At 45.9% G+C, this 26,821-nt stretch overlaps 2 protein-coding genes and 1 long non-coding RNA gene across 3 annotated transcripts in view; 1 reads left to right on the top strand and 2 right to left on the bottom strand.

The window, feature by feature from the left end:
* Positions 1–3,402, bottom strand: part of LOC109938743 (AP-1 complex subunit mu-1) — a 29,781-nt gene extending 26,379 nt beyond the window's left edge. Inside the window, exon 1 of the mRNA XM_048617814.1 lies at positions 3,316–3,402. The gene's annotated coding sequence lies outside the window, so the exon portion shown is untranslated. The remainder of the gene's footprint in view (positions 1–3,315) is intronic.
* A 4,685-nt stretch (positions 3,403–8,087) lies between these two features.
* On the bottom strand, positions 8,088–20,334 carry LOC125487252. Its single transcript, XR_007265747.1, has 4 exons — positions 19,892–20,334; positions 17,572–18,286; positions 16,487–16,635; positions 8,088–8,257 (listed from the first exon to the last, which is right to left on the bottom strand). It is a non-coding gene; the product is annotated as an uncharacterized LOC125487252 (long non-coding RNA).
* epor (erythropoietin receptor) overlaps positions 18,067–26,821 on the top strand; it is a 33,770-nt gene continuing 25,015 nt past the window's right edge. The window contains exons 1-2 of the mRNA XM_048617990.1: positions 18,067–18,299; positions 26,288–26,423. Of these exons, the coding sequence (XP_048473947.1) occupies positions 18,104–18,299; positions 26,288–26,423 (332 nt within the window). The 5' untranslated portion in view covers positions 18,067–18,103. The remainder of the gene's footprint in view (positions 18,300–26,287; positions 26,424–26,821) is intronic.

Below are 26,821 nucleotides of genomic sequence, written 5' to 3'. Positions count from 1 at the left end.
CAAAAAATGACTGAATGCAAATGCAGTGGGTGTCTGGATAGAGACAGAACCTTGAATATATCACTTAATGAGGTGTCAAGAAAGATTCAAAGGGATGGACTTAGTAGAGAAGAAATGTGTAACCACTTGCAAGTTATCACAGATTGTTAACATGACGAGAGATAGCACAGCAGTCTGGGCAAAAGACATGTCTTGTGTCTTTCCCTTCCAAAAAAAGAGGGAAAAATGCAATTCAACCCTGGTCTGGAGTTCTGATGAAGGGTTCCGATCCGAAACGTTGACTTTCTTGTTCCTCTGATGCTGCCTGATCTGCTGTGTTCCTTTAGCTCCCCACTGTGTTGACTCAACCCTGATCTGTGTGTGCTAGAGAAAAACAATGTGCTGTTCAGCGAACATACGAGAAGGCACACAATGCCTCTTCTTCCTCAGGAGGCTAAGGAAATCCAGCATGTCCATAAGGACTCTCACCAACTCTTACTGTTACAACATGGAAAGCATTCTATCTGGGTACGTCATGGCCTGGTACAGCAACTGCTCTGCCCAGGGCCATAGAAACTACAGAAAGTTTTGAACACAGCCCAGACCATCATGCCAGCCAACCTTCCATCCATTTATTGACTGCATCTACATTTCTTGTTGCCGTGGAAAGACAGCCAACATCACCAATGACCCCTCCCAACCCAGTTATAATCTCTTCCAACCTCTTCTGTCAGGCAGAAGCTACAAAAGCTTCAACACACATACCAATAGGAGCAAGAACAGCTTCTTCCCTGCTGTTATTAGACTTCTGAAAAGACCTCAAATTTTAAATCTAATGTTGACCTTGCTTTCAGTGCACCTTCTTTGCAGTCGTAATTTTGTATTCCTCGCTCTGTTCAACCACCGTATCATCTTCATATGTTATGATGTGCCTGTACTGCACGCAAAGCAAAACTTTTCACTGCACTTAGGTACATGTGACAATAATAAATCAAATCAAAGGTGCTCATTTGTTCAAATAGGCTGAGGTATCCATGTGAACTAGCTTGGATGCTAACACTAGTGTGTAGTGAAGGTCACAGTTGGATGAACAACCTACCAGTCACCCCTGCAATGCAGGTATAATGATTCTTTTTGAGTGCCAGAAACAGACAGGCAGACAAATGGAAACAGGATAAAAGAATTCCAACTAACCTGCCAAGCCAAGAATCTCAAAAATCGATTGTCAACCATCAACACTATCCACTCTTCAGAAATGATCCAGAAATACATCTTTTTACGTCTATCTTTTTTTTAAAACTCATTTCACATTTCTAATCTGTGCATGTATGTTGTGTTATTCTTTCTTTCTGTGTTTAGTAAATTATAAGCTCACTCTTTTGTTAATCCAAGAAAGCCTGATTAAATTGGCTACTTTTATAACATAATTTCATTCATTCTGGGAGAAAGTCATCGTCAAGGGATGTGATCCTTTCTAAATTAACATTGTAGCAACTATCCAAGGTGAGGTGAATGTGTGGGTGAAAAAAGAAAGGGAAACAGTTTATCCCTCCTCATTGGGGGAAAGGTGGGAGCTGAAATTGGTGTATCCTGTCTGAGAATTGTAATAACTCTGGGAATCTCACCCAGGCTCTGCACCTAATAGAATGGGTTCAGTCACAGAGTCATACAGACTTTTCGGTCTTACTAGTCCATGCTGACCATCATCCCAAACTAAACTAGTCCCATCTGCCTGCTCCTGGCCCATGTCCCTCCAAACCTTTCCCATTCACGTACTTATCCAAATGTCTTTTCATGTTGTAATTGTACCCATGTCCACCACTTCCTCTGCAAGTTCATTCCACATGCGAACCACCCTCTGTGTAAAACATTTGCCCCTCATGTTTTTTTTAAAATCTCTCTCCTTTCACCTTAAAAATGTGCCCCCTATTCTTAATATCCCCCATCCTAGGGAAAAGACAACTATCATTAAGCCTATCTACACCACACATGATTTTATAAACTTCTATTTGGTCGCCTCTTAACGTCCTACACTCCAGCGAAAGAAGTCCCAGCCTATCCAGTGTCTCCTTATAACTCAAACCTTACGTCATACAACAATCCCCACCTTCTCAAGGGCAATTAAGGTTGGGCAACATCCCGTGAACAATAAACGACATTGTGTTGTCAAATTGTAATACAGGAAAGGTAGCTGCCAATTTACCCACAACAAGCTCTTACAAACAACAATAATCTGGGGAAGGGTCACCGGACCTGAAACGTTAACTCTGTATTTTGTCTTCACAGATGCTGCCAGGCCTGCTGAGCTTTTCCAGCAACTTCTGTTTTTGTTCCTGATTTACAGCATCCGCAGTTCTTTCGGTTTTTAACAATAATCTGGGATTTTTCTTGCGATATCATTTGAGGAATAACTACTGACCAGAGAAAACATCCCATTTCTTTGGGAAATAAGACCACAGAATTTTGTTTTACCTGAGAGAGTGGACAGGGTTTAACATTTGCACACTGTAGGGATTCGATGAGTCAACGATCTCATCTCAGAACCACCCTCCCCCCAAGATGTGGGGGCATCAGCCTCAATTTTCTTTCTCAATGTTCAGTTCCCTGGAGCGAGACATGAACCCAGAACCTTCAGACTGCGAGCCAAGAGAGCTATCAACTGAGCAGTAACATTAAACTGGTTAATACTGCCGATTCCAGTACCAGCAAGGGTTTGATTACTGCTGTGCGGAATGGAAGTTACCAAGGCAGCTGGAAGTAGGAACTTACACTCAAAAGTTTAAAAACAATGTGACGTTAAATCAGATGGAAGTCGAGAAATTAGAGTTCTTTCTTTATTTAAAATGTCTCCGAGCTCTTAAATGGAGATGTGGTAAATAGGTGACCCCAATAAGGTCTTGTCCAGACAGTGTGGAGCTGGAGGAACACAGCAGCTCAGGCAGCATCAGAGTCGACGTTACGGGTCGGAACCCTTCATCAGATTAAGGCCTTGCCACTTCAAACCCAGTTAAGTATTATCCTGGACAACAAGGTGTTGTCTCGGATTCTCCAGCATCTGCAGTTCCTACTATCTCGGAAGTATTATCCTGCACTTGTGTACAGAAGTGAAATTAATTTACAACACAGATAACTGTTGGCACCCATCTCAGCTGCATCTTTAGTTGGTGGCAGGTTGTGGGTGGGCACTCAGCTGTGAGGGCTGGAGTGTTTCTGACCCCCACCAGTCTGAGATCTCTGGGAGGCACTGCAATCAAATAGTGAGGACAGGGCAACTCCCATCCCCGCCCCCCCGAGGCATGTAGACAGTGTATTTCTCGGACAACCACCACCCCCTACCTTGCCTTTAAGGTCCAGAATAAAGACTGCAGAGGCTGACATTGTGGTCTGCGAGGGCTCCAGAAGTTGCTGAGTGTCCCAAATGGCAACTTCCTCCTTCCTGCCTGCCTCCCAGGTTGTCCCAGCCCCACACCCGACGTCACCGTCTACAGGTAACAACCTACCAGTGACCCACCCCTTAAAGGCGCTGCCTAGGTGAGCCGCCCAGCTTTTTTTTGGGTCGTCCGACAGCAAACAGCCACAGGCGCCTACCAACCCCAGTGAAGGAGGTGGAGAGCCGCCGCCTCCACCCACCCACAGACACAAACTGGAAAAAAAAGACCAGGAAGAGGAAGAGCAGGGAAAAAAGGCTTGCAAAATATTTACTGCCAAGAGTTTGAGGGCTGGAGGGGGTTGGGATTTTATTTAATCATCCCTGTGATTTCTTAATCAGCGTTTCTTTGCAACCGTGCAGCACATAATTCTTCTGGAATTCATCTCCACAGTAAGTTTTGGAATGATTTTGTAAAGGTTGCAGGATCCTCCCTCTGGTTTCCTCACAGTCTGAAGTTGACTATGGGATCAAGGTCGATGGCATTGTTGAGGGAAGGAGAAATGGGGAGACTATCTCAAAGGTCTTTGTCATCGTCAGGATGTCCACACATTGGAATATGGCACATTTTTGCACCTTTACCCGCACTTTGATGTTTGTCATTGTCCAGAAAAATCCCAGTGCGAACTTCACAACTGCAAATGCCCCCCAATTGGGCACATCTCAGGGTCAGGAGGTCACTGGTTGACCCCAAGGGTCACTTGTGTTATAATATAGAATATAGAATGCAGAATCCCTGCAGTGTGGAAACAGGCCCTTTGGCCCAACAAGTCCACACCGACCCTTGGAGCATCCCACCCAGACCCATCCCCCTATAACCCACACATCCCTGAACACTACGGGGCAATTTAGCATGGTCAATCCACCTAGCCTGCACATCTTTGGACTGTGGGTGGAAACCGGAACACCCAGAGGAAACCCACGCAGACACGGGGAGAAAGTGCAAAGTCCACACAGACAGTTGCCCGAGGGTGGGATCGAACCCAAGTCCCTGTGCTGTGAGGCAGCAGTGCTAACCACTGAGCACCATGCTGCCCAAAAGTTTTCAAAAAATTCTTTCCTGGAATGCGGACATCGCTGGTAAGGCTAGCATTCATTTCATATCCCTGATCTTCTACTGAACGGCTTGCAGGGCCATTTCAGACGGTTAACAGTCAGAATCGTGGAACTCCCTCCCCCAGTTACACCTACAGGACACGGACTGCAGTGGTTCAAGGAGGCAGCTCACCACCACCTTTACAAAGGGGCAACCAGGGACAGGCCATCAATGCTGGCCCAGCCGGCAACACCCACGTCCCACGAGTGAGTTTCAAAAAAAACTTTTAAAATTAGGTGTCGCCCCATGAGGACAGAGATGAGGAGGATTCTCTCAGAGGGTTGTGTGAATTTGGAACTCTCTCAATCAGAAGGCAGTGGAGGTGGGATCATTGTGTACTTTTTTTTAAAGGTAGAGGTAGAAAGCTTCTTGTTAAGCTGGGAAACAAAGGTTATTGGGTGGGGGGGAGGTGCGGTAGATGGGAATGTGGAATTTGAGAAACTGACGGGTCAGCCGCGATCATATTGAAGAAACTCAACAGCCAAATGGCCCACTGCTATTGATTTATAGATTTATAATGTGACCACCTGTTCTGCAAGGGGAATGAGTCTGAGTGTAGGTGTGTGGTAGGCGACATGGTGGGTGAGGGTCTGAAAGGGTTAATTCTGAGGAGTCACGCTGTCACCCAGCTTGGTGGAAAAAACAGCTCAGGATCTCAAAAAGCTAATGAAATAACTCCACAGAGGCTGGCCACCCTTTATTTACAGGTGGAGAGTCCTTGACACTGATCCAGCTCCCTTAGAGTGAGCAGCACCTCTGACGCTCCTGTTTATATCTATCAGCCAGGGCTCCCTGATTGGTCCAGGTTAACAAGCCTAATCAGGGAACTCATACTCAATGAGATCCACCTGGCCAACCTCATTCCAATCATTGCACCCACTCTCTGGGCTCAAGCTTCCTAGAAATTGGCTACATACCAAACTTGGCGAGTTTCCTGGAAGGTTTTCCTCTACGAGGCCTAGCAAGTCTTCTCGCACAATCTTCCTAAACTCACCTCATTACCTCTGCACTTTGCCCCTATGGTGTGACCCCCCCCCCCCCCTCCCCCAGCCTTGTCATATCACCTCTCTCACCACAAGAGACGGTGCTGATTACTGCCGGGGTCTCCTGGGATCCCTGGCACTGATGCCGTCTGAAAGCACAAACATGCACCCGGTCATGATCTGGCAGTCTGTAGCTGCCCTGCTCAGTGGTGGTTTATTTGCGATTGGTATGTTGATCAGAGGGCTATCGGCATCCTGCTTTGTTGGCAGGGTAATTGGCAATCCTGCTGAATGTGTCGTTACTGCTCATAGAACGCCTCCTTTGATGTTGGTAACTGATGGACGTCCAGAGGAGCTGGAGTCACCAGGTGCCCACTTGGACTTTCCTCTCAGGAATAGTGTCCAGTTTCTACCTAGTGGATGGGAAAATAGGAAACTACACATCACTGAGGCCAGATGACATCATAAGGAGATGTTAACAAATGAAGATAGCCCTCTTGCCACTCACCTGTGAGAATCCTGTCTCACCATTTGACACTTGGCTGGAGCATAGGACTTATCTGCGCTCAGTGTCGAGAAAGTTCCTCTCTGCCGATTTCCTGCAATTCCCCCGACGTTTTTGTCAATGTTGTTTAGGATCTGGGAAAATTCAGCCTTGTGTTTCCTTGATTCCCAGTCCATGCCAGTAGATTACCGGTAATCCCGTATGCTTTAATTTCACCCACTAACCTCTTATGACAGGACTCCATCAAAAGCTCTCTGAAAATCCAAATACATCGTATTGACCAGTTCTCCCTCATCGATTCCAGTAGTTACTTCCTTGAAAAACTCCTGGGGGCCTGTCAGGCCCTATCATAAACCCATGTTGACTTTGTGTAATACCGTTCTGTATGTTTTAAGTGTGCCGTTATCACATCTTTTATAATAGGTTATAGCATTTTCCGTACTTCAGGGACTTATTGATGGCCATCAATAAACACATAGAGCTAGACCCTACATATACTCCATGGTGAAGGAAAACCGGAAGTGAGGTAACCCAGCTCAACAGACACCTGAATTTAAATAACAGGCGGGAAAACACAACAGCGATTCATTGGAGGTTGCACTGATGATGTTACCCAGCAGGGTAATGAAACGTGTGTGGAACAACGAACCAGCTCGGCGAGCCAACAACCACAGCATCCACAACCCGAGCTACAAATCTACTGTAAAACCTTAGAAACCCTTCCTGTTCATGTACCAATCCAGATGTCTTTTAAATGTTGTAATTGTACCAGCCTCTACCACTTCCTCTGGCAGCTCATTCCATACACGCACTACCCTCTGTGTGAAAAAGTTGCCCCTTAGGTCCCTTTTAAATCCTTCCGCTCTCACCTTAAACCTATGCCTCTAGTTTTGGACTCCGCTACCCTGGGAAAAACCTGGGCTATTCACCCTATCCATGCCCCTCGTGATTTTATAAACCTCTATAAGACCATAAGACATTGGAACAGAAGTTAGGCCATTCAGCCCATCAGGTCTGCTGTGCCATTCAATCCTGGTTGATAAGTTTCTCAACCCCATTCTCCCGCTTTCTCCCTGGAACTCTTGATCCCCTTGACAATCAAGAACCTACCTATCTCCTTCTTAAACATACTCAATGACCTGGCCTCCACGGTCTTCTGTGGCAATGAATTCCATAGATTCACCACTCTCTGGCTAAAGAAGTTTCTCTTATCTCCGTTCTAAAAGGTCTTCCTTTTACTCTAAGACTGTGCCCTCAGGTCCTAGTCTCTCCTACCAATGGAAACATCTTCCCAACATCCACTCTGTCCAGGCCATTCAATATTCTGTAAGTTTCAATTAGATTCCCCTCATCCTTCTAAACTCCATCGAGTGTAGACCTCACCCCTTATGTACTCAGGAATGGAACCTGTCTGTAAGCTGGGGGCCACCTGTATTCACAGTTTGTAATTCCCGGCTTTCTCGCTCCCTCCTTTTATAAAATAGCGGAGTTACATTTGCCAACCTCTAACTAGCCAGGACTGTTCTATAATCTACAGAATATGTCCCACTTTTGGCTAAATTCCCTGCTATCAGATGTTGTTTGGTAACTTGGCAGAGTATTAGGAGGGCAGTAGGTGCAAATTGTAGCATGACTGAGGGTGTTTCAGTCGGAACAAGATACTGCGGGAAAGGAAAATGAGATTGTCCTCACTTAATTTTGTTGTGTTTTTTTTTAGTTGTTCTGTTATTTTTCACGTGACTGACCTTCCCAATTGACCCTGGGACCCTGGTGTGTCTTCTGTTCAACGCTGATTAAACTAGCTCTCCCTGCCAGAGGGAGCGAACACAAGGATTGACTACGCTGTGTGGTTAACTGTGATGCCTTTGGCCCGTGTGATTTCTGGGTTTATCTATGTTACCAGCCAAAGCCACAGAACCCGCTCTGTCGTAAATAAGGAACAACGACGGTCTCCATTCCAATCCCCACCACGTCCTTTTCCCTTCCTCCCTGCCCTGTTGGCAGCTCTCACAAGGCTGTGCAAGATCTCACAGGCACGGAAGGTACCAAGTCAACAGTCAAAACAGAGAGGGAAAAGAAATGTCACATAAACAGGACAATGTTTTAGCAACAGGATGCTGCTTCAAGTTCACGCAATGTTTATTGAGGTTAAAAGAAAAGGTATTTTTCAAAACTTGAGAGGGAGGGAAATTTCAAGTTGCTCACAATTGGAGGGTCAGATCAAAGGAAAGGCTTGCACTTTCTTGATCAAAGAAGAAATCAGATTTCTATAAAAATAAAGTAATACTTTAGTATGAATCGGCCACAATGGAGCTCCATTTTAAGGTATACTTTATGTAAACAGTATGTCCCATTCACATGTTTTACTGGTTCTACCTTCTGGGATAGAAATCAGGAGACAGCAAATTGGACTGTTTCTATAAAAAGTCCCCAAACCACCCAGCATATTAGTGCTTTATGAATAAAATATCCTTGTGATTTTTTTTTTAAGGGAGAGAATATTTATCGTTTACATATAGCTTTGCACAGACTTAGAATCATAGAATCCCTACAGTGTGGAAGCAGGCAGTTTGGCCTATCGAGTCCACACCAAGCCTCCAAAAGCAAACCCACCTAGGCCCATGACATTCCTATAACCCTGCATTTGCTATGCACCTCACCTGCACATCCCTGGACACTACATTGGCCAATCCACCTAACCTGCACATCTTTGGACTGTGGGAGGAAACCAGAGCAAACCCATGCAGGCACAGGGAGAACATGTAAACTCTACACAGAGCATCACCCAAGGGTGGAATTGAACTGGAGTCCCTGGCGCTGTGAGGCAGCAGTGCTAACCACTGAGCCATCTACCTCTTGTAACCTATCATTTTCTTTGCACTAAGGAAAGATTGGCAAGACTGGAGTTGTCTTCTTCGGAACAGAGGAGGCTGAGGGGAGATTTAAGTGAGGAATGTAAAAATATGAGGAGTTGAGATCCAGTTGCTCTATCGATACTTGTGTGGCCTAGAGAGAAGAGACTATATTGTTTTCCTGAGTGGTCCATGACCAGGTACAGAGGAAGAATTAGGAGGTTTGAAGGGAATTTTTTTCCACACAGGAGGTAGTGGGACTCTGGAACTCCCTATCTGAAAGGAAACCCTCGCCTCATTTTAATAAGTCCCTGAAGTGCTGTCAAGACCACAAGGCTATAGATTGAGATCGGAAGAGTGGGATAGTGCTGAGTAGCTCCTTCACAGCCAGCAAGGACATGGTGAGCTCCCCTCATGCTGTGAATCTTAAAGGAGGGAGTAGTTCCCTGTCTATGGCAAAGTAACAGCTATTTCTTTTCTATTCCTGTCACTTCAAGGTGCCAAGCCTCCCAAAACTGGTACCATCCCACATGCCCTGTGCTGGGTGATTGGAGCAACAACGTTATACACCTGATAACAGTGGAAAACAGACTAAGCCACTGGAAGCAGATTCAATGCTAATTTGCAAAAGGATGAATATTTTGAAAGGGAAAAGAAATTACAGGACTATGGGACAAACTGGGTAGCTTCTTTCAAAGAGTCAAATTGACTATGTTGGCCAAATGGCCTCATTCAGTATGGGAACAGCAAAACAAGACATGATGGGTAACACTACTGAACTTAGTATCATGGAAATGCTTGCAAGCAAAACATTGAAGGTAAGAAAATGAATGTTATCAGGAATGTAGTGACCACTTTTACTTGAAAAACATATTTGGAACTTCAGACTGTGACAGATGATGACAAAATTGTATTTTTTAATGGATGAATCGTTTACACTTGTTAGGATAGCAGACCTGTGCTAATGATGAATGGCCTCAGCCTTTGCTTTTTAAGAGAAATATCATCCATGAGATGTGGGATCAGTGGAAAGGCCAGCATTTATTGCCAGTTGTTAATTGCAACTTGTTGGGCCATTTCAGAATCAACTACCCTGCTGTGGGTCTGGAGTCATAAGTAGTCCAGTAGTTAAGGACAACAGCTTTCCTTCCCTAAAGGACATGAGTGAAGCAGATTTTTTTGTTAAAGACAACTGACAGTGGTTATCTGGTCATCATTAGATTATCTTTTAATTCCAAATTTTATTGAGTTTGAATTTCACTATCTACTACGGTAGGATTTGAACCCATGTCCCCAGAAAATTAGCCTGGGGTACAGGATTATTAATCTAGTGATATTTTCATTGCACTACCACTCACCTTCGCTGGTGTTTTGAGCAGTTCTTAATCATAGAATCCCTACAGTGTGGAAACAGGCCCTTCGGCCCAACAAGGCCACACCCAACCTCAGAGAATCCCACCCAGACCCATCCCCCTATAACCCACCTAATCTACACATTCCTGAACACTACGGGCAATTTAGCATTGCCAGTCCACCTAACCTGCACATCTTTGGACTGTGGGAGGAAACCGGAGCACCCGGAGGAAACCCACGCGGACACGGGGAGAATGTGCAAACTCCACACAGACTGTTGCCCGAGGCTGGAATCAAACCTGCGTCCCTGGCGCTGTGAGGCAGCAGTGCTAACCACTTCTGTCATTGGCTGCCTCGGACGCTGAGCTCTGATATTCCTTCCTTCAGCCTTTCCGTCTTTAAGACGGTCCTTTGACTGAGATCTTTGGTCCCCTGTCTTTTCTAACCAACTTACGTGGCTGTGGCATCAAATCTTGTTCGATAATGCTCCTGCCAAGCACCTTGGGAGAATAATCTACATTAAGGCGCTTTGCAAATGCAAGTGTTTGTTGCTGTGCTCCAGTCAATGGCAAGTGAATGAGACACCACTGATCTCAAATGCATTCTGAAGAATTCAGCTGGAATAATCTGATAAAAACCCTCAAAACCACCACCTTCAGTGTCTTTTCACATCATGGACTTTCTTTTATCTCATTTCCTTTACTCGCCCTTTCTTTCTTTCCCTTCTATTAATTAGTCTTTGCAAATCTTTCGTAGAGTGCTGCTTCCTTTTGAAATTCGGCCAAGGACATTGTGTTTTGCATTACCAAGATCTCTAAAAGATTGGCTGTCTTTTGAGAGCCACATATTGACTGGCCTGCTCGGAGATAGTAAGAACTGCTGATGCTGGAGCCGAGATAACACAGTGTGGAGCTGGAGGAGCACAGCGGGCCAGGCAGCATCAGAGGAGCAGGAAAGCTGACGTTTCGGGTGGGACGCCTCTTCAGAAAAGGGGGAGAGGGAAGGGAGCTCAGAAATAAATAGATACAAGAAGGATGGGGCTGGGGAAGGTAGGTGCAATGGTGATAGGTGAGTGCAGGTGGGCAGCGGTGGGGATTGGTCAGTGAGGTGGGAGGGGTGGATAGGTGGGAGAGAAGATGGACAAGTCAAGGAGGCAGGGATGAGAGGGAGGGTTGGTCATGGGATGAGGCCGGGGGTGGGGAGATTTTGAAACTGATAAAATCCACATTTAGGCCATTGGGCTGTAGGCTCCCAAGGTGGAATATGAGGTGCTGCTCCTCCAGTTTCCGGATGACACTGGAGGAGGCCCAGGATGGACATGTCGTCCAGGGAGTGGGAGGGGGAGTTGAAGTGGTTCGCGACTGGAAGGTGTTGTCATTTGTCATGAACAGAGCGCAGGTGCTCTACAAAGCAGTCTCCGAGCCTCCGCTAGGTCTCACCGATGTAGAGGAGGCCACATCGGGAGTAGCGGTTGCAATAGACCATATTGACAGATGTGCAGGTGAACCTCTGTCTGATGTGGGAGATGTGTTTGGTGCCTTGAATGGAGGTGAGGGGGGAGGTGTAGGGGCAGGTGTAGCACTTCCTGCGGTTGCAGGGAAAAGTGCCGGGGGTTGGGGAGTTAGTGGGGAGTGTGGAGCAGACGAGGGAGACATGGAGAGAGCAGTCCCTATGGAAGGCAGATGGGGTGGGGAGGGAAATATATCCTTGGTTTTGGGGTCAGATTGTAGGTGGCGGAGAATGATACATTTAATCCGGAGGTTAGTGGGGTGATATGTGAGGACAAGGGGAATTCTGTCTTTGTTTTTGTTGCGGGGAGGGGACGTGAGGGCAGAGGTGCGAGAAACGGAAGAGGTGCAGTCGAGAGCATTTTTGACCACTGAATAGCATTCTTGCACGAAGGTGGGTGAGAGGAGGTGTAGTCTAGGTAGCTGTGGGAGTCAGCGGGTTTGAAATAGATGTCAGTTTCGAGGTGGTCACCAGAGATGGAGATAGAGAGGTGACTGCCTCGAAACTGATATCTATTTCAAGCCCACCGACTCCCACACCTACCTAGACTACACCTCCTCTCACCCACCCTCCCGCAAGAATGCGATTCCCTACTCCCAATTCCTCCGCCTCCGCCGCGTCTGCTCCCAAGATGGGGTATTATACTCCCAAACAACCCAGATGTCCTCGTATTTCAAGGACCACAGCTTCCCTCCCACAGTGGTCGAAAATGCTGTCAACCGTATCTCTTGCATTTCCCGCATTTCTGCGCTCACATCCCCTTGCCGCAACAAAAACAAAGACAGAACCCCCCTTGTCCAAACGTATCACCCCACTAACGTCTGGATTCAATGTATCATTCTCCGCCACCTACAATCTGACCCCACAACCAAGGATATATTTCCCTCCCCACCCCATCTGCTTTTTGTAGGACCGCTCTCTCCGCGACTCCCTCGTCTGCTCCACACTCCCCACTAGCCCCACCACCCCCCGGCACCTTTTCCTGCAACCGCAAGAAGTGCTACACCTGCGCCTACACCTCCCCCCTCACCTCCATTCAAAGCACCAAACACACCTCCCACATCAGACAGGGGTTCACCTGCACATCCAAAATGTAATCTACTGCATCCGCTGCCCCCGATATGGCCTCCTCTACATTGGTGAGACCAAGCGGAGGCTCGGAGACAGTTTTATGGAGCATCTGAGCTCTATTCACGACAAACGACAACACCTTCCAGTCGTGAACCATTTAAACCCCCCCTCCCACTCCTTGGACGACATGTCCATCCTGGGCCTCCTCCAGTGTCACAATGACGCCACCCGCAAACTGGAGGAGCAGCACCTCATATTCCGCCTTGGGAGCCTACAACCCAATGGCCTAAATGTGGACTTTACCAGTTTCAAAATCTCCCCACCCCGCTCCCCCCGCCCCGCTCCCTCTCCAATCCTCCCTCTCATCCCCGCCTCCTTGACCTGAAACAACCTATTCATCTTCTCTCCCACCTATCCACCCCTCCCACCTCACTGACCAATCCTCACCACTACATACCTGCACTCACCTATCACCATCCCACCTACCTACCCCAGCCCCATCCCTCCTCTCTCTATTTATTTCTGAGCTCCCTTCCCCCTCCCCCATTTCTGAAGAAGGGTCCCGAACTGAAACATCAACTTTTCTGCTCCTCTGATGCTGCAGGCCTGCTACCTTCTTGACTGTGTTTCTTTCATATGATTTCATAGTTTTTTGTCAATGTTTCGATTATTCTTTCAGGGAATGATGGGCATCACTTCATTAGCTGCTCACCCCTAATTATCCTGAAACTTAGTCGCGTGCTGGGGCAGTCTCAAAGGGCGATTAAGAGTCAATCACATTGCCACGGGCCTGGAGTCACATGTGGGCCTAGACTAGAATCATAGAATCCCTGCAGTGTGGAAGCAGGCCAATTGGCCCATTGAGTCCACACTGACCCTCCAAAGAGCATCCCATTCAGACCCACTCCTGACCCTATCCTGTATTTCCCATGGCCTATCTTCCTAGTCTGCAAATCCCTGGACACTATGGGGCAATTTAGCATGGCCAAACCACCTATACTGCACATCTTTAGACTGTGGGAGGAAACCGGAGCACCTGGAGGAAACCCACGCAGACAGGGGGAGAATGTGCAGAAAGAGAAACAGAGTTAATGTTTTAAGTTCGGAATGCTTCCGTAGTAAAGGAAAGCATTTTCCCACCCCTTTCGGTTTTGAAGAGTCATATCAGATTTGAAATATTAACTCCGTCTCTCTCTCTCTCTCTGTCTCTCTCTCTCCCCCTCTCTCTTTCCCTTTCTCTGTGTCTCTCTCTGTCTCTCTCTCTCTTTCTCTGTCTCTCTCTTTCTCCCTCCCTCCCTCTCTCTCTCTCTCTACCGCTGTGTTTTAGTTATTCGAATCCCACCATGGCACATGGTGGAATTTGGAATCAATAAAAGTTTGGAAATAAATGTCTAATGGTGACCATTGTCAATTGTTGGCAAAACGCATCAGACTTTCCCTGATGTCCTTTAGGGAAGGAAACTGCCATCCTTACCTGGTCTGGCCTATACGTGACTCCAGACTCACAGCAATGTGGTTGACTCTTAAACTGCCCTCTGGGCAATTAGGGATGGGCAATAAATGCTGCCTAGCTATCGACAGCCTCATCCCACGAATGAATAAAATTCAATTATTCCACCTTTCCAAAATTTTGAAAGTAAAACAGCTCTCATCACATGGTGAAAGTCGATGATGTGTATCATGGTGGCTCAGTTGGCTGCATGCTTGGCTCAGTGCTTCCAGGTTCAAAACCCACCGAGCACAAACTTTAAGGTGGGTCCCCCAGTATAGTATGGAGTGCTCTCATTTTGATTGAGACATTAAACTGAGGCTCACAACAGCTCTTTCAGTTTGAACTGTGACGATGCTGTAGCTTTAAAAGGTTATTTTGTCCTGGTTTCTTTTAAGGGAGAGATTGAACGGTAGAAGGAGAGGTGGCTAGTTAAGACCACTTCAGTAAACAGCCTCAGAGGCTTTCGGTCTTTTTTTTTGACAGCCTGAATAGCTGTGGCCAGCTCTCACAGATCAGGATTTCTAGGTTTTTGGTTTTTTTCAGCAACATCAGAAGCTGTTGGGGTCTCCTGGTTGCTCCTCCCTCTGAATTTTCTCTTGATTTTTTTTTTCCTCCTGGATTGGAGAACTGCATGTGAGAATCTGTGCCTGAATTTTCCTTTTTTGCCGAGGGGTGTGTTTCCGGGATGTTACTATATTGGAACAGTTAATCAGTAATAGTTACTGTATCTATTATTCTGTTAGATTTTCCAATGGAATTATTTTAAATTCCTCTTTCTTTGGTTGTATTTTAACTCCAGTGTTTAAATAAATTGTGTTTTGCCTAATGTCGAGTGGTTTGACCAGTGGCATTGCATCTGGAACAAGCACTTTACAATTGCCTTTGAAAAGAAAAAGTTAAGGTCCAGGCTGCCTCCTTAGAATACGTTGAGGGGGTCGGGTTTGGTCTGGTCCCTAACAGAGTGCCCTCATGAGATTACTTGAAAGCAGTGCCGAGGATTTATCACTGGCATAGTGACCAATGTGAAAACCCCCAAATCAGCTTCACAAACATATTATCAGCTAGTTATCACAGTTTGTGGGAGCTGACCTTGTCCTTCCAGCTGGTCAACGTCATGAGTTTGGGTCTGGAGTGCAGTGCAGCCTGTGTGTCAGCGGTGATGGGAGTGAATGTTTAAGAGTAGGTGGATGGGGTGCCAATCAAGCAGGCTTGTGTGAGGTACCATCAGAAAATGTGAGGTGACATGGGGGTTGTGGTGGGTGAAATTTTTAGGGAGGGTTGAGAATGGGGCAGCCTGTGTTGGAGATTCTACCCTTCACTGCCGTGCAAGCCTGATCCCTGTATGAAAAGTCAAAAACAAAGTCCCTCATAAAGTCACTCAGGGACTGGGGAGCATCTTGCAAACCCCAGGCAGGACAGGTCATGTTTTTCTGAGCCAAAACAAAAGTCTGTCACCCACCATGAGACTTTGAACCTTTTCACACTTCTCCCCATCGAGCTTTACCTGTCACCTGTTCGTCCATTCCACTGAAGGGTCAATGCCCCTTTGAATTGGACACTGTTCACAATTTTCCCAAATTTTGTGAAGGCTTCAAACTTTTAAACTGCCCCCTGCACTCTAGGGGTGGCCCGCACGTGGAATGAACCTCCAGAGAAAGTGGCGGATGTGGGTACATTTACAACATTTAAAGGACATTTGGATAAGTACATGAATAGGAAAGGTTTGGAGAGATATGGGCCAGGAGTAGGCATGAGCCAGGACTAGTTTAGTTTGGGATTATGGTCAGCATAGACTGGTTGGACCGAAGGCTCTGTTTCTGTGCTGTCTAGCTCTATAATGCTATGAGGGTCATGTGTGGAAAACAAAGAGGGGCCCAATACTGATCCCTGGGGGACTAGACAACAAGTTTTATTCCACTGTCTCAGCCAATTTTGTATCCATATTGCTGCTGTACCTTTCATTCCATGACCTATAATTTTCCTTGTCAGTCTGTTACATGGCATTGTATGGAAGACCTCTTTAGAGGTTCTTGTACATCACATCAACAACATTACCCATATTGAGTCTTTGTGTTACCTCTTGAAAAAGTTCAGTAAGTTAGCTGGATGTGATTTTCCTTTAACATATCCATGATAATTCTTCTGAATCAATCCACAGTTTTCCACATTACTACAGTATCAATTCTGTGCCAAACAATTGTTTCTCAAAGTTTACCCACCATTGACTGGTCTGTTACTGCTTGACTGATTATTTTTTTGAACAGGGTGATGTGATGTTCACAATTCTGCGGCCCTCAAGCACCACCCCTGAATCTGAGGAAGAGTGAAAGGTGCCTTTGCAATTTTCACTCTCATTTCCTTCAATATCCTGAAAAAGATAGAGGGATGCATCGTGTTCAGTCCTGATACCTTATCAACTTTAACTATATCCAGTATATCCTTCTTTTCAATTTTAATCTCTTCTAATGACTGAGTTTCCTCACCTGTTCTCTGGCCTGAGGAGCATTGGTTTCCTTGATAAAAGATAATAGACTGCCTTCAGTGTGGCAGCAGGCTATTCAGCCCATCTAGTCCACACCAACCCTCTGAAGAGCATCCCACCCAGACTTACACCCTCTATCCTATCCCTGTAACCCTGCATTTCTTGTGGCCAGACCATCTAGCCTGCACATCTTTGGACTGCAGGAAGAAACCAGAGCAAACCCACACAGACATGGGGAGAATGTGCAAATTCTACACAGTCACCCAAGGGTGGAATTGAACCCACATCCCTGATGCTGTGAGGCAGTAGTACTAACCACTGAGCCACCATGCTGCCCTAATGAGAGATGCAAAGTATTAACTTAACACCTCAACTTCTTGTCTGTATGTGTAGATCCATTATCAGTCATACTCCTCATTATACCAACCTTTTTGCTGCTGATGCAGTTATCAAAGACTTTGGGATTTCCTTTGATGTTAGTTGTCAGTCTTTGTTCATAATCTCTTTTTGCTTCTTGTATTTGTTTGTTCACCTTCCTTTGCTCCCTCAGCTATTTTTGACTGTACACATTACCTGACACCTGTCACGGGCACAACGTTTTCTTCTATTGCTTAACCTCTGTCTCCTTTGTCATCCAGGAAGCTCTGGATTTGTTTGGCCTCCCCTGTCCCTTTTTTATTTCAAAAATATACTTTATTCATTAAAAATCATTGTATCTGTACATAGTCACAGACGCAGTTTGATTCCGTACAGTAGCATATCAAGGAAACAAACAAGCATTGGAGTTTGACTCTATCCAAACAAACCAAAGGCTTCTCTTACTTGAACCAGACTGTAATTTACATGCATTTGAGGCACTGGGAGGGTCCGAAAACTGAATGGACCGTCATTGTATTTTGGCCGAAAGACCTCTTGCTCCACCGTGTTTTGGCAGCAGCTGCCCCAAGCGTTAGTGCATCACTCAGCACATAGTCCTGGCTTTTTGAGGGAATATTTCTTGGCTTTGCCCAACTGTGTCTTCCTTGAAAATAGCCCATTCTACAGCTACTGCTTTCCCCGCCAACATTTGGTTCCAGTCTATCTTATTTCTGCTCTTACCCCCCGTGAAATTCACTTTCCACCACTGCCCTCTTCCTGTAAAATGGTGAAAAGCACAAATACTTTAAACGGTTGAGAAAACTTTGAAAAATCGACTCCATCATGTTGGCTTCCAATAGAGATGAGAGGTGGCTTGTCCAATCGTAAGGGAGGGCGGGTATATCCAAATCTTTCTGAGGGGCTGGGTAACAGGGTGGGAGGGACAGTGCCTTTATCTCCGCCTCCACCAGTCCCCTTAGGTTTGCAAATCAGCTTCATGTTTGTGTGTGTGTGTCTGTATAGTTGCTGGTCTGAGAACACCTCCAGAAACAGTCAGCGACATTTCGGGATCACAACTGGGAAAACTCACAGCATGATTCACCTCCACTGCCATCTCAAAATAGGATCTTACCTCCTCGTATTCGGCACTGCTTCCATCCTTAATGCGAGATCAATGAATCTGGAAGACAAAAGTAAGCCTTTTTTTAAAAAATGTTTATTACTTTATCTGTTTCTGTGGATAGTGTGAAATGCGACTTGGCAATTTATTTTCTTTTTCAAAAAAAGTATCCTTTCTTTACCCATTAAAAAAATGTACATAATCACAAGTGCAGTTCGATTCTGTATATTGGCATATCAGTGAAACAAAACAGGCTTTGGAGTTTGACTCTATCTGACAAACCAAAGACATCTCTTAATTTATTGACAATTTTAGGGTCGGTTGGAGGGGTAGAATTGCCTTCCCATGCTCCTTCACTTTGAGAGAAAACATAATTCACTTTTTTGATGTAATTTACTATTCTGTGAGCAAAAGGCTGTCAGACAGGCTGGGTGTTCTGTAACCAGTGCGAGCATGACTTCTTTATCACCTGATTGAAGCAGCTGCCTCTTTGGGAGATTTACAGCATAAATATTTAAATATTGTGACCCAAAACTATATTTCTGCACTTGCTGAATAATTAAGCAGCCCCAACATATCATGTGATTTTTCCCTCATTGATTGAAACGTGCAATGGTTTTCAAAGTGACTGAATGAGGCATTTACTTATTGAAATTTAAATGGAATTGTCAAATCATTTTCCTCGTCTTTCATGGATTGTTGACATTTCTAGCCGGGCCAGCGTTTACTGCTCATTCTTAATTGCCCTTGGGAAAGTGGTGGTGAGCTGCCTTCTTGAACCACTGCAGTCCCTGGAGTATAGATGCACTGACAATGGCCCTTTAAGGAAGATTTTGACTCGTTGATGTATTTCCAAGTCAGGATAGTGGCTGACTCGGGTGGGGGATCTTGTAGGTGGTGACCTGGGAAAGATTGCCCTGATGTCGCCCATTACTCCTTCTGCCGATAAAATGATATCTGTGCTTCCCCCTCCATCATCATTCTTGAGCCTTCCACAAGTTCGATCCATAGTTACCCTCTGTATTCCATCTAGCCCCCTCATGATCTTGAACACCTCTATCAAACTTCCTTTCAACCTTTACCTCTTCCAGAAAGAAAAACAACTCTCCCAACATCCCCAATCTACTTTTGTAACCCAAGTTCCTCATTCTTAGAACCATTCTGTCGAATAACCTGAAGATGTTGCTACTGACCTTCATAACCCACATCGGGTCATTCAACTTCTGTGACCTCCCCTCCACTGCCAAGTCCCTCCGTGCAGGCTCAATAAAGTGAGCACATACTGCCATCCTCTACTCAATTTTTCCTTTCACACCAGCCCTAGTCCCCTGAGGAAACATATCGCTTCTCCTTTTGAACTCCTGTACTTATGCATCCAACACCACTTTGGAAATTTTGGGGAAGTTTCCCCCCTACCCCTAGGTGATTCGGCTGCTTCTCCTTGGAGCCAGCTCCCGCGGCAACAGTCAATGGAAGCTTCCTTGCAATGAGCACAAACCACCCTTTCCCCAAGAGACAGGCTGCCTTTATGAGGGGTAGCCTGGGTGAAGAGGGTGCACTGCATTTGGCAGTGGGTTTCTGACTGAAATTACGCAGCTGAAGAGTCTGTGCTGCAGCCTCAAAGGGTCCGGGCCTGGGATCATTGCAAATCCTAACATGTTGTACCTGCCTGAAAATGGGAGCAGTCCAATTTCCAACTCAATATGTCCTGCCACGGGGAATCAACCTAGATTCCAGAAGTAAGGCTTGAATCCACATTGTTCATGATGAAAAGATATGACATGCGGTAAACTACTGGCGTTCAAGGTTGTCAGATATTTCTCATTCCTCCTGAGCCAGCCCGGCGCTGGTTCATTCATTAACTATGCACCAAAAGCAACAACTTCCAGTTATGGCTTCCAATATGGTGGCATAGCAGTTAGGTCACAGGACTACTAATTCAGAGGCCTGGATTAATAATCTGAGTGAGGTGAGTTCAAATCCCACTGTGGCAGCCTTGAGGAATTTAAATTCTAATAGTTGGATGTATTTGGAATGAGATGTTGATCAGAAAAACCAGTGGATTGTCAAAACGGCCCATTGGATTTACTGATACGCTTTCATCTGGCATCCTTACCTGGCCTGGCCAACATGTGGTTGACTCTGTTAGTGAGGATTAATAATTTCAAGGTGAACATGCGTGAATTAAACTTGTAAGGCTGCAGGGATAGAAGAGAGAAATGGGCTTGATTGAGTTGGTATGTGGAGAGGTGGCATTGGATTGATGGGCTGAATGGCTTACCTTCTGTTCTGTAATGACTCTGACTGCATAAAACATCCCACTTAAAGTGCTTCTGTTCCCAGTTGAGCACTCAAGTGTGGGATGGATTTGTTTAATATTTCGTTTGGGAAGACAGATGCAAACATTTTAACTTTGATGTAAATAAATTGGCTCTGAGCCGAACCTGATCTCTTTGGAAGGGGAGAAAACGATGCATTCGAGTTGCAAATAAAAGAAAACAACGCAGTTTTTTTGCTCAGGTATATCTCGAGATATATCCCTTGCTCAGCACAGATAAAGTACAAATTGTCAAGTGAGCTTGTTGTTTGTCACAGGGTTTACCAGCAATGATGCTAGGAGTGTGCCTTATCTTTTCAAACATGTGCTTCAATTGATGGGGACATTTGGCGCTCTGGATAAGAGCCTGCTGACAATTGCGCGCAAAACCATGTAATTTATTGATGTAACATACGTGTTTGGTGAAGATTAGCTTCTCTTCCCAGCTTCTTTCAGAAAGACTCGTAAACCAGAAAAACAAGTACAAACCCCCCCCCCCCCCTCCCCACATTCTCCAACCCTTTGTGGACTCTTGCTCTGCATCCAATTTAAGCGCCAGAAGTTGGTGAAAGGCTGTGTGAGACTGGGGGGATAGCAAGGTCTTTCTTGCAGGATTCGGAAGGGCCCCTACACTCCCTGAATAATGCCCTCTTGAGATAACGCCTGTTGTTTTAGGAACCAGACAGAGTTAGCAAGGTCTAACTGATCCGAACAATCTCAGTGTCCACACTTCTCCGTTCCGTTCTCTGTCCCATAATAGCGTCTTGAACCTATTTGCCTTCTATTCCAAATGGGCAGCACGGTGGCTCAGTGGTTAGCACTGCTGCCTCACAGCACCAGGGACTCAGGTTCGAATCTACCTTTGGGTGGGGTTTGCATGTTCTCCCTGTGTCTGTGTGGGTTTCCTTGGGGTGCTCTGGTTTCCTTCCACCGTCCAAAGATGTACAGGTTAGGTGGCTCGGCCAATGCTAAATCGCCCACAGTGTCCAGGGGTGTGAATCATAGAATTCCTACAGTGTGGAAGCAGCCCATCAAGTTCACATCAATCCTCTGAAGAGGATCCCACCCAGACCCACTCCATCCCCGTTATCCTGCATTTTCCGTGGCTAGTCCACCAAACCTTCCCTTCCCTGGACATTATGCTCTGCAGGTGAGCCGTGGTAAATGTGGGGTTATGGGGATAGGCTGCGAGGCTGGGTCTGGGTGGAATGCTCTTTGGAGGCTCTGTGCAGATTCAGTGGGCTGAATGGCCTCTTTCTGCACAGTAGGAATTCTCTATATTGGATTGGAGGGTAGCAGAATTAAGGGCTTTGCATTGAAACAGCGTCAACTTTCCAAATACAGGGTGCAATTTACGTTGTCCCGCCACAGCTCATTGGTGACAGGGTTGAGGGGGACAGTGAGGGCTACATTAAATCAGACAGACAACAGGAAGGGTGAGGGGCCCCCTGACCTTTCCCACGCACCCCCTCTGATTTAGAGCTATGGTTCGGCCTGTCCACCAGACGCTGCCAGATAAGGCCCCCGGGCGGGTAATGAATGCCCATCTTCAGGACCTCCTTCTCCTGGAGAGGTCCCAAAGGTCAGGAAGGGTTGCTCTGCCTTTGGAGCCACAACCCCACTGAACCCCCCTCACACCCCCATGGACAGATGAGTAGAGCACCAGAGGGTGGTAGCTTCCCCCCCGCCCCTGTGTTCCAGGCTTTGCACATGCTCATTTCCACCAGATGGCAAGCAGCAGGTGAAAGGTCACAAAGATGTGCCAGGTTAGGTTGGAAAGGAATTGGATAGCAATGTTCGATGACCATTTTTTAAAATAAGCTTGCATTTATGTAGCACCATTCCCCAGCTCAGAATGTCTCTGCCTGACTTCTCAGCCAATGAACTGTAGTCTCTGTTATGACGCTGGAAAGGTAACAACAAATGTTTGAGCAGTGAAACCCATACAAACGGCAGTGAGACTCTGACGGGACAGTGTGTTTTATTGAAGTGGGTTCTGGGATCTATAGTAGCCCAGACCCTCTGACCTTCAGGTTGTTGGAAACTGGTTGTACCCTCTATGATGCACATTGGGCCCTCCCAGGTGTCCCTGCCCACTGACCACATGCTAACTCTCTGGGAATTTGAAACTTCCAGCAGCCAGAACCCTCTAAACAAGTGTCTGGTTCTGAATTAGTGCCAACTACTGGCCATCTACAAAACTGACCTTCCCAACTCACCACTGAGCACCCCAATCAGTCACATTGAGCCGTCCATTTCTCCCCTCTGCCCTTCACCAATTCCTGCAAACCCAATTTGAATCCCCACCCAGCCTACCCGTCTCAATCCAGTGTCATCCTTCTGTATACCAAATATGGTATGCAGCAGCGACTGCTGTAAAAAGGGCATGATTTCTGCCTTTTTGGATGATTCAGGCCATTACTTTTCCTGTTTCTGTTTCCATTAAACAGTGACCACATTTCTAAAATGTAGTAAGGTGGTTCATTGATGAACGGATGTTGAGACATCCTATAGCCACCTACCACTGTATAAATGTGTATGTGTGTGTGTCAGATTATTGTATGTGTATGAGTGTGATCACAGTGTGTTATTGTAAATGAGAGCACTGAGTATGTGTGCATGCATGTGCGATAACTGTATGTGTGTGTAACCGCTGAATGTATGTGTGTGCCTGGGTGAGCATGAACGTTGAGTATGTGTGTGTTTGTGAATGCTGAGTGTGTGAAAATGAAATAAAAGAAAGATTTCAACATGCGTTGGCCATCACAGTTTATATAAGGTAACAATACTTCACAATGAAATATTGTTCTTCTCGGGACAAAAATGATAACACAAGCTTGCTCTTCTTATCCAACTAATATCACTGGGTATAACTTGAACACTTTGCAAAGAGGGCCATTTTTAAATCTCAGGAATCTTCAGACTGTAAAGATAATTATTTCTCACAGGGATGCCATCTGGAGGAAAGGAGCAGTCAACATTTCGGGTATTACCCTTCTTCAGTTCCAGCCCTGAAGAAGGATAATACCCGAAACGTTGACTGCTCCTTTCCTCCAGATGCTGACTGGCTTGCTGTGTTCTTCCAGCCTCCTGTTTGTCTACGTTGGATTACAGCACCTGCAGTTTTTTTCGTCTCTCACAGGGAGGACCCGATCACTACCTTCAGAGGGCCAGGTTAGGGGTTAAATAGCTAAGATCCAAACCCAACATGATCAAATAGATACTATGTTTTCAGACTCTGTCCGAGGATTTTAAACTGGAAAATTATCATACATGTTGATGTGTGAACAATTAACAGGTAGTCTCCAACTACACTCTGTGTTATTAACTGAAGTGTTAACTTAGTTTATGTTAAAACAGGTAATTTTTCTCACAAAAATATCATAGGATTCTATAGACAGGAAAGAAAGCTCCAGGCTGACATTTCGGGCCTAGACCCTTTTCTGATGAAGGGTCTAGGCCCGAAACGTCAGCCTCTCTGCTCCTATGATGCTGCTTGGCCTGCTGTGTTCATCCAGCCCTGCACCTTGTTGTCTCGGATTCTCCAGCATCTGCAGTTCCTACTATCTCCAAAGAAAGCTCCAAGTTGATTGTGGATTTCAGTGGAGGAGAGTGGGTGTGGATGGGAATCCAATAATGACTCTCAAAATTGTAGGAAGTTGAGAGAGAGTAAATGATACAATATGTTGACAAATTACTGAGGAAAGGACAAAGATTGAGGGTCATAAGGTAAGGTGACAGGCAAACAAACTTTTACCAGGAATGGCTAGTGATGTAGGAAGTGTATACTCCTTTAAAAAGGGTTATGTAGTTGAAAGAATAATTAACAAAATGTTACGGAGAAAGGCCAAGGAAATGAGATTGAAGTTGATGGTTTACTGGGTAGTACAGAGCTGAAAAACAGGCATGTTATAGGGTCATAGAGCTTGGAAACAGACCGTTCGATCCAGCCAGTCCATGCTGAACGTAATCCCGAACCAACTAGTCCCACCTGCATGCTCCTGGTCCATATCCCTCCAAATGTTTCCTATTCATGTACTTATCCAAATGTCTTTTAAACATTGTAATTGTACCCACATCCACCACTTCCTCAAGAAGGTCATTGCACACGCGAACCACCCTCTGTGTAAAAAATTTGCCCCCCTGTCTTTTTTTAAATCTCCCTCCTCTCACCTTAAAAAATGTGCCCTTTAGCCTTAAATTCTCCCATCCTCGGGAAAAGACAACTACCATTAACTCTATCTATCCCCTCATGATTTTATAAACTTCTATAAGGTTTCATCTCCCAACTTCCTACGCTCCAGTGAAAGAAGTCCCAGCCTATCCAGCCTTTCTTTACAACTTTGTTGAAGCTTTTCGTATTGCACTCATCAGGACAGTGTGCAAGAATGCCAAAATTCGTTGGGAGCAATTGTTATGTGTCTCTTTTTCCTGTAACAATAAAGTAGATAGCATCAGTTATAAAGCCAGGACCAGCACAGGGCAATGGGCTGCAGAGTGTTTCTGTGTTAAGATCAGCAATCAGCAATTTGGCAAACCAGCCTACAATTTATGTGTGTGTATGTGTGTGTGTGTTTGTTTGTGGGGTGATGTTTGTTTGAATTGCAGCACCCGGAGAATTTCCTTTGCTTCCAAAGTTGCCATGCGATCTGTTATGTCCTCCTTTGAGGGCAGACGAGGTCTAATTCTCATGCCTAATGTGAAAGAGACTGCTTCCAAGAATGTAGCACCAGACTTGGTGGATCAACCTGGATTGCATGCTCATGTTTCTGGAGAGAGACCTGAACCCACAAGTTCCATGCTCAGAGGGAGAGGGCTGCTTCGGAGCCAAGCTAATGCTGAAAGCTGTGGAAAACTGTAGAAACCAAATAAAAAGGCAATTTAGTAGAGTCATATAGCACGGAAACAGACCCTTCAGTCCAACTTGTTCATGCCAACCATGTTTCCCAAATTGAACTAGTCCCCATTTGCCTATTAATACAGGGCGGTACATTCAATGTATAGCTGCTTTGATGAATGCCCAGAAACTATAATAACAATCCAGACCACTATTTAAACTTCTGCCACCCCAGGTCAAACAGCACACTCTTTCTGATGGAGTTGGTTGGCTCAGATCAAAGAATCCCTACAGTGTGGAAGCAGGCTGTTTGGCCCATCGGGTCCACACAGATTCTCTGAAAAGCAGCCCACCCCCCTTATCCTATTCCTGTAACCCTGCATTTCCCATGGCCAATCTACCTAACCTGAACTTCCTTAGATTGTGGGAGGAAACCAGAGCACCCAGAGGAAACCCACGCAGACGCTGGGAGAACACGCAAACTCCGCACCGACAGTCACCCAAGGGTGGGATCAGACCCAGCTCCCTGGTGCTGTGAAGCAACAGTGCTATCCACTGAGCCACTGTGCCACTAGCTGGTTGGTTTGTGATGCAGATTGACGCCAATAGTGTGGGTTCAATTCCCACACTGGCTAAGGTTACCGTGAAGGACTATCCTTCTCAACCTCTCCCCTCGCCCAAGGCATGGTTACCGTCAAGTTAAACAAACTCCAGTTGTCTCTCTGTAATGAGAGAGGTGAGATTGTGGTGACTTTACTTTTCCTTCTGATTGCCATCTCCAACCTGCTATTCTGGAGGGATGGCTGTTATCAAACAATGCACTCACAGCCCCATGTATTTACTAACCAGGCCTTAGCATTGCACTGCCTGTTAGAGGTGACTGACAGCTGCTCTGTTCTTTCCCTAGTGCTCCTGGTGACAGCGGCAGGATCTGAGCAGTTGAATTGCTTCACCCAGATGCTGGAAGATCTCTATTGTTTCTGGACTGAAATGGACGATGGTGACCCCAGTGAATACCGACTGTCCTACCAGTACCTGTACCAGTATGTGATTGGCAATTACTCAGGGCTCTACTGCTTTCGCTCGGACAGCGAAATGTGTTCATGACCAAATGCGTTCTTTTATCGTGCGCACGTCTGAGTGTGTATGTGTGTGGTGTGTGTGTGTGTCTCTCTGTTCCTCTGTGTGAGAGGAGAGAGAGAGAGTGTGTGTCTATATGTGTGTGTGTGTGTGTCTGAGAGAGAGAGAGAGTGTGTGTGTGTCTCTGTTCCTCTGTGTGAGAGAGAGTGTGTGTGTGTGTGTGTGTCTCTCTGTTCCTCTGTGTGAGAGAGAGAGAGAGTGCGTGTCGATATGTGTGTGTGTCTGAGAGAGAGAGAGTGTGTGTGTATGTGTGCATGTGTCTGTGTATGTGAGTGTGTGAGAGTGTGTGTGTGTGTGTGTG

Source organism: Rhincodon typus, chromosome 38 (genome assembly GCF_021869965.1).
Source record: "Rhincodon typus isolate 14 chromosome 38, sRhiTyp1.1, whole genome shotgun sequence".
NCBI lineage: Eukaryota > Metazoa > Chordata > Chondrichthyes > Orectolobiformes > Rhincodontidae > Rhincodon > Rhincodon typus.
Note: the sequence above shows the minus strand (reverse complement) of the source record. Positions and strands in the feature narration are given on the sequence as shown.